Source organism: Echinops telfairi, unplaced genomic scaffold, assembly GCF_000313985.2.
Source record: "Echinops telfairi isolate 266 unplaced genomic scaffold, ASM31398v2 ScPeMD7_18;HRSCAF=68, whole genome shotgun sequence".
Lineage (NCBI taxonomy): Eukaryota > Metazoa > Chordata > Mammalia > Afrosoricida > Tenrecidae > Echinops > Echinops telfairi.
Genome location: NW_022103915.1, coordinates 15,623,723 through 15,631,281, shown reverse-complemented (window position 1 = coordinate 15,631,281; position 7,559 = coordinate 15,623,723). Strand labels below are relative to the sequence as shown.

Sequence of the window (7,559 nt, the reverse complement as noted above, 5' to 3'; positions counted from 1 at the left end):
GCGGGGCAGGCACCGAGCCAAGTGGCTGCCCCAATATTCCAAGTGAGAGGCCAAGGTGGTTGGCATTAGGTGGTTAGCAGATGGGGCGGAGGTGTATTTGGAAGGTACGGCTGATAGAAGGTGCTGATGAAGCGCACGGGGGCTGAGAGAAACAGGAATCCGTGGGACTTCTAGATTTAGGCCTGAGGAACTAGGTGGGCTAGGTGTCACAGGGCAAAGATGAGGGAAGAAGCAGGTGTGCGGACAGGACCATCAGGAAGGAGCCGAGAGCCCTCGCTTAAGCAAAGCAAATCTGAGGTGGCTCTTGGGTCCCTGATTGGAGATGCCAAGAGGACAGCAGATGCAGGCGTGGAGAGCTCCGAGAGCCAGGCCTGGAATCAAGGGTGCTGCCCTGCAGGGAGCCAAGGGTACTGCAGCCATGAGATGGGGTGGAATCCCTAGAGGATGAGAGCAGACAGAGGAGAGGTTCCCACAAAGAAGCAACGGTCGAGAGTGAGGAAAACCGGAAGCCAGTGGTGTCCTGGCAGCGAGAAGCGTGACGTTCGGGCAGGTGCCTGAGTGAGGGAGAGAACTCATGAAGCGACCAGACTGGGTGAAGGTTATGGGGATGGCTGGAGGGAAAGCAAGGTCACTCAACTCTGTGGAGGCTCTCACTTGGGGGGCGGAGAGCAGTGCGGAACGTTGGGTGAAGGACCAGGGTTCTCAGAAGGGAAACTTCCTGGAGAGAGGGTGCTGCTGGGAATGCCGAGCCAGCCCCAGCGCACCCCGGATGGCCTGGGCAAGGAGGGCCTGCAGTCTTCAGAAGGCTGCCCAAAGTCCAACCTCTCTCAGTGCTCAAAACGCTGCCCAAGGCATGACTTTTAAAAAAAGAATATCCTTGTAAAAACTGGTAAAACTTGTTGAAAAAATTTTAAAAAGACAGATATGCAGTGGCCCAAAGATAAAATAAGAGGAGGTGAAACGCTTGTATAATATGTTAACATGACAAGGTAATATGGAAATAAGAGTCATGGAATAAGAGGATGTGCTCGGGATAGGGTTGGCTTGTCCATCTTCCACAAGGATGCTCACGCCAGCATTCCCTCCCGAGGCCTGGAGCCCGCGATACTCACAGGCTGCACTCGTTCAGTCTGTAAAACTTCTGCCGGGCAGTACACAGTCTCCACACGTATTTTGCTGTTTCCATGTCTTCCTAGCAGACAAAAGGGCATAACATCACATGACAGGTCACAGGAGGACAACATAACTGGGTGACATACTAGTCTTCCATTTTCAAAGCTACCATCAGGATTTACATGGCCAATTCCAGAACATAAATGCTCTGATCCTTAGTTTAAGATGACTTCATTGCAAGATGACTTAATTTCTTTTTAATGCTAGAAATACCAATCTCCATTCTTGACTAGTGGATAATTAAAGGTAGTTTTCAACAAAGCAGTTGGCTCCGTGATGGGAGATTGCCTTTGTCAAGCGTCGCTAAGATCATACATTTACACAGCTATTTTGTTTACCAACAGAATGAAGATATCAGCCCTTGGTTTTCCTCAGCTAGTTCCTTAAATTGTAAGGCCCAGACAGTGTTTCTCCAACCCAAGCCAAGCCCACTGCCTCCTCGTGTGCCTGTAGACGGAGCAGAACTGCCCCAGAAGGCTCCCAGGGCTGCAGATCTCTGTGGAACCTGACTACCACAGCGTCCTTCCTCGGGGTGGCCAGTGGGTTTGAACCGCCAACCCCTTCTGGTCAGTGGCTGAGTGCTTTAGCTAGTACACTACCAGGGATCTTGCATTCTCCAAGGACTCTCCATTCTTTCCACAATATTTACTGAACGCTGGTGTTTTGCCATCTGCTATGATGTTGATTATCACGGAATCGTGCAGCATCCTCAAATACTTAAAAAGCTTCGAGAATGTGCTCATTGCAATGTCATACCCAAGCACACACCCCGCGCCCCACGCAGACCCCTAGTGCGGACTCACGGTTTGAAATTGGACGGTGTCCTCTTTACTGGGCAGCTCTAAAGCAAAGAAGGCCTTGTTGTGGGACATGTTGGTGATGTCAGACCACCTGGAGAGCAGCAGAGAGCACAGCAAGATGGAGGAGGGGACAGGAGGTGCCAACTTCCCTGCCTAAATTGGATTCACAAGTGAGGATGTGTGAAGCAGTTTAGAGAAGAGAGCTGGCTTCGCTAGCACTCATTCACTAATGGGCATCGCCAAAGTTGGCTGCAAAGAAGAAAGGCAAGTATATAAAAAGGGAAAAGAGCTGCAAAATCTCTCTGTCCTCCTAAGCCTGATGATCTTAGCTGGCAACCAAGAGCTCATTCATGCATCTACACGTACTGGGCTTCCACTGCACGAAAGCCAGACTGGTGTCGGTGCTGAGGTATGGAGCACGGCAGGGGGAATGGAGGGGGTGGGGGGAGGCAGTGAAAGCAAGCACATGCTGCACACATCACTAAAGTCAGAAGAAAGCCCTAGATTTCCCCCCAAGAAACCCAACCCACTGCCATGAGTCCAGTCCATTCTGACTCATCGCAGCCCTCCAGGCAGCAGTGCTCCATAGCAGTGCTCCATAGGGTTTCGGAGCCTGTAGATCGCTATGGGGCAGAGAGCCTCATTGTTCTCCCACAGAACAGCTGGTGGGGCCGAACCTCCCGCCTTGTGGTTAGCAGCAACCCACTGCTTAGCACACTGCACTAAGAGCACTGGGAACCAGAAATTAAATGCAGAATGCACATAAAAATGAATGATGGCCTCAGAGAAGGCACTTCCAATCCCCAGTGCCCCTCACAGGACAGAGTAGAGCCGCCCCCAGGGTTCCCAAGGCTGCTCTTCGCAGCTGCCAGCCGCCACCTCTCTCCTGGGAACAGCTGCTGAGCTCCTGCAGAGCTGTGCGCACTCTGCCACCTGGGCTCCTGAGGGCAAGAAAAGGTCCACACATCTTACACACAGGCCTGCACAGAGAGGTCCATGTACCTGAAGGTCAGCGGTGGCCGCCCGCTCTTGTGCTTCACGAGGATCCCCTCCAGGCCGGCGCAGACGTGGACGTCGCTCCCTTGGCTATCCTAAGCGGGGAGAGCAGAAAGCTTCCGAAAGCCTGACTCCCCAGCGACTCTAATCCCTCTGCCCCTCCCGGAACTTGCTTCTCAGAGAGAGCTACACAGTAACTCTTCTGAAGGGAAATAGCCTTCACTGTTCCAGCCGGTCGTATGTATGTATGTATGTATGTATGTATGTATGTATGTATGTAAGTAAGTAAAGTACTAGGTTTCAAGCAGAGCTTCCGACAGGTTCATTCCCCACCCCTTTTGAGTTTCCATTTGCACCCCATAGATACTGAATCACAATCTAATTCTGGCAAGACACCCAAGGGATTCTTACAGAAGTCTTAGAGTCTGCTGAACACAAGGCTTCTGGTTCAGCACATCAGGGGTGGATGCCCGCCTCAGGGTTGAAGTTACAAAGTGCAAAAGTAAAATGTGTGGGGCTACAAACCTACTTGGACAATGTCAGACTTGTGCTCCTCTGCAGCTTTTCTTTATACATCAGGGCCCCCTTGAACCTTGGAGACACGCTGCAGAGGGTGCCGCTGCTGCCGCACCAGCCTCACCTTGGCATTGTAGCTCTCTTCACCATAGCCGTCCATCCGCTCCACCTCCTGCATGTACAGCATTTCCGCATCAGGGGCTGGGAGCCCTCTGCGACCCAAAAGCAGGGAGGGAGACTATTAACAAAGTGGAAAATGCTTTCCTAAAATTGAGCATAGAATACTAAGAATCTGTTTAGCATCCAAGACTATAAATAGCCACCACGTGTCTATCAGTTACAGTGGTGTAATGGTTAGGCATTGGGCTGTCATCTGCAAGGCCAGCAGTTCAAAGTCAGCAGCTCCAATGGAGAAGGACAGGGATTTCTACAGTTACAGTTTCAGAAACCCACCTGCCTCTACTGTGTCTTATAGGATCACACTAGGAGTCAGCATTGACTGGATGGTAGTGAGTGTCTATCAGTTTGTTGTATTGTAGTTGCTTGTATGTGGCTATGATGCTGGGAGCTATGTCACTGGTATTCCAAATACCAGCAGGGTCGCCTAGAGTGAACAGGTTTCAGCAGTTTCTAATGAAGAAGAGACTACAAATAAGGGATAGGCTGTCCACTTCAGAGGAGTAAGCTGCTAACAGCCTTAGGCACAGAATCAAAACACTGTCGGATACTAAAAACCTCATGAGCATTGAGGTTTTTAATATCTCACTGTCAGAAGATGAGCCCCTCAGTCAGAAGGCGCTGAGCAAGAGTTGCCTTCTCAAAGCAACGTCAAACATAATGAATGACATGGACAGAGGAAAGCCTGTGGGAGGGACGTCCTTGGGACCTTTACTCACTCACGGGCATGCCTCAAAATGAGAAGAAACAGCTGCAAAAATCTGCTAACAACCATAACTTGTAATGTACAAAGGATGAATCTAGGAAAACTGGAAGTCATCAAAAATGAAACGGAATGAATAAAGATTGATATGCAAGGCGCTAATGAGCTGAAATGGACTGGCACTGGCCCCTTGAATCAGAAAACCGTATGGTTTTCTATGCTGGAAATGACACAATCAAGAGGAATGGCGTTGCATTTAACATAAAAGCCATTTCAAGATACAGCTTAAAATACAATGCTGTCTGTGATAGGATTATATCTATCCACCTTCAAGCAAATCCTATTGTTCAAATTTATGAACTATCCATAAAAACTAGTGAAGAAATTGAAGAATTCTACCAATAGCTTCAGTTTGAAATTGACCAAACATGCAATCAAGATGCATTGATAATTATTGGCAGTTGGAATGCAAAAATTGGAAACAAAGGGGAAGTTCTAGAGAAATTGTACTGTATATTCTCGTGTATGAGCTGAGTTTTTCAGCACATTTGTAATGCCTTTTTGTGGTACAATTAGGTGCCTCGGCTGATATTCGGGTCAGCTTATACTCAAGCATACATGATATATGGAAAGTATGGTCTTAGTGATAGAAACGAAGTTGGAGATCACATGAAAGAATTTTGCAAGACCAATGACTCGTTAATCACAAATCCCTTTTTTCAGTAACACAAAAGGTGACTACACACATCAACTTCTCCAGATGAAATAGACAAAAATCAAATTGGAAGAGATGATGGAAAAGCTCAGTATCAGCAGCTAAAACCAGGCAGGAGTTGACTGTCAAACAGCCCACCAATTGCTCATATGTAAGTTCAGGGTAAAGTTGAAGAAAATCAAAACAAGTCCACAATAACCGAAATACAACGTTGAGTCTATCCCACCTGAATTTCGAGAACCTTTCAAGGACAAATTTGATGCATTGAACAGTAATGACTGAAGACCCGGTGAGCTGTGTGATGACATCAAGAACCTCCTTCATGAAGAAAGTCAAAGGTCATTAAGAAGCCAGGAACAAAAAAAAGATCAAAATGGATGTCATAAAGGACCCTGAAACCTGCTCTTAATCGTGGAGTAGCTAAGGCAAATAGAAGAGATTATGACGTCAACAAGCTGAACAGAAAATGTCAAGGGCAGCTCAAGAAGACAAAGTAAAACATAATGAAATGCACAAAGACCTAGAGTTAGCAAACCACAAAAGGATCAGCACAGCTTAAACTGAAAGAACTTAAGAAAAAGTTCAAGCCGCACCTTGAAATATTGAAAGAATCTATGAGTAAAATATCAGATGATGTAGGAAGCATCCAAAGAAGATGGAAAGAATATATACAGTCACTTTATCAAAAAGAACTAATAGACATTCTATCATTTCAGAAGGTAGCTTATGGGCAAAATCCAATGGTACTGAAGGAAGACAAGGATCCTGAATCCAAAACAAGGATCCAGGTTTGAAATTGATGGAGCAGCAATTGAAATGTTTCCATAAGCTGAAGAAGCACTGGAAGCACTTACCCAGCTATGCCAGGAAATTTGGAAGACAGCTACGTGGCCAACTGATTGGAAAAGACCTATATTTGTGCCCATTCCAAAGAAAGGTGACCCAACAGAATGCTCAAACTAGAGCAATATCATTGATATCACATGCAAGTAAAATTATGCTGAAGATCATCCAACAAAGGCTGCAGCAGTTCATTGACAGGGAGCTGCCAGAGGTTCAGGCCAGATTCAGAAGAGAACATGGAATGTCATTGCTGATGCCAGATGTATCTTAGCTAAAAGCAGAAACTATCAGAAAGAAGTGGATTTGAGGACGTTTACTTGTGTTTCCTTGACTGTGCAAAGGCATTCCACTGTGTAGATCATAAACCATGGCCAACCTCCTTCCAGAGCACTTCATTATGCTCATGCAAACCTCCTGCATGGATCAACTTGCAGGTGTGCAAAGAGACAAGCGAGCAGTTCGTGGTTTAAAATCAGGAAGGGTGTCCATCAGGAGAGCAACTCAGTTTAAAGAAAACTAAAACCTCACAGCTGGACCAATAGGTAAACAGATAATAAGTAGAGAAAGATTGAAGGTGTCAAGGATTTGGTCTTGTTTGGATCCACAACAATGCTCATGGAAGCAGCAGTCATGAGATCAAATATCACATTGCATTGGGGAAATCTGCTGCACAAGACCGTTTTAAAGTGTTGAAAAGCAAGAATGTTACTTTGAGGAGTAGGATGTGCCTAACTCAAGCCATGGTATTTTCAGTTGCCTCATATATGTGTAAAAGTTGGGCACTGAATAAGGAGAACGAAAAATCGATGCTCTGGAATTATGGTGCTGGTGAAGAATGTTAAAAGTGTCATGGACTGCCATAAGAAGATGGCAGTCACCTATCTCAGAAAAAATACAGCAAGAATGGTCCTTAGAGGCAAGGATGGTGAGACTTTGTCTCACGTACTCTGGACATGTTGCCAGGAGAGACCAGTCCCTGGAGAAGGACGCCAGGCTTGGTAGAATGGAGGGATGGCAAAAAAGAGGAAGCCCCTCGATGAGATGGTTTGACACAGTGGCGGCAACAATAGGCTCAGACATAAAAACAATTGTGAGGATGGCGCTGGACCAGGCAGTATTTGCTTCCACTGTACAGAGGGTTGCTGTCAGTCAGAACCAACTCGACAGCACCTAACAACTATAAATAGATCAAGTTCCACTGTAGTTTGTCAGACGACCATCAGCATTACTGAAAACCGACTACCTGCTGAGCATGCTGAGAGTGAGTTCTACCCATCTTGTTGGAGGAGCCCTGGTGGCATAGTGCATGATGGGTTGGGCTGTTCAGAGCCAGGGCAGCAGTTTGAACCAACCAACTGCGCCACAGGAGAAAGTTGAGGCTGTCTGCTCCTGTCGGACTTACAGCCTCAGAAAACCAAAGGGGCGGTTATACTCTGTCCAATAGGATTGCTGTGAATCCAAGTCAACTCAATACTTATGAGTTATTCCTTTTGCCTACGAATCCTGGCCTCGCCAGGCTAACATAAAACCTTCCACTACACCTTTGTATTCTAGGCAGGTGAGTTAGTTAATTGTGCCAGCCTGGCCGATAATCACATGTGGGGCTAATTGAAAGGCAGAGGGATAAATGGGTGGT

General features: G+C 46.8%; 1 protein-coding gene across 1 annotated transcript in view; it reads right to left on the bottom strand.

Annotated features, from left to right (window-relative positions):
* PTPN21 (protein tyrosine phosphatase non-receptor type 21) overlaps nucleotides 1-7,559 on the bottom strand; it is a 45,226-nt gene that overhangs the window by 27,702 nt on the left and 9,965 nt on the right. Inside the window, exons 5-8 of the mRNA XM_004699064.2 lie at nucleotides 3,610-3,697; nucleotides 2,976-3,064; nucleotides 1,977-2,064; nucleotides 1,113-1,192 (exon numbers count right to left, since the gene is read on the bottom strand). Coding sequence (XP_004699121.1) covers nucleotides 1,113-1,192; nucleotides 1,977-2,064; nucleotides 2,976-3,064; nucleotides 3,610-3,697 — 345 coding nt within the window. The remainder of the gene's footprint in view (nucleotides 1-1,112; nucleotides 1,193-1,976; nucleotides 2,065-2,975; nucleotides 3,065-3,609; nucleotides 3,698-7,559) is intronic.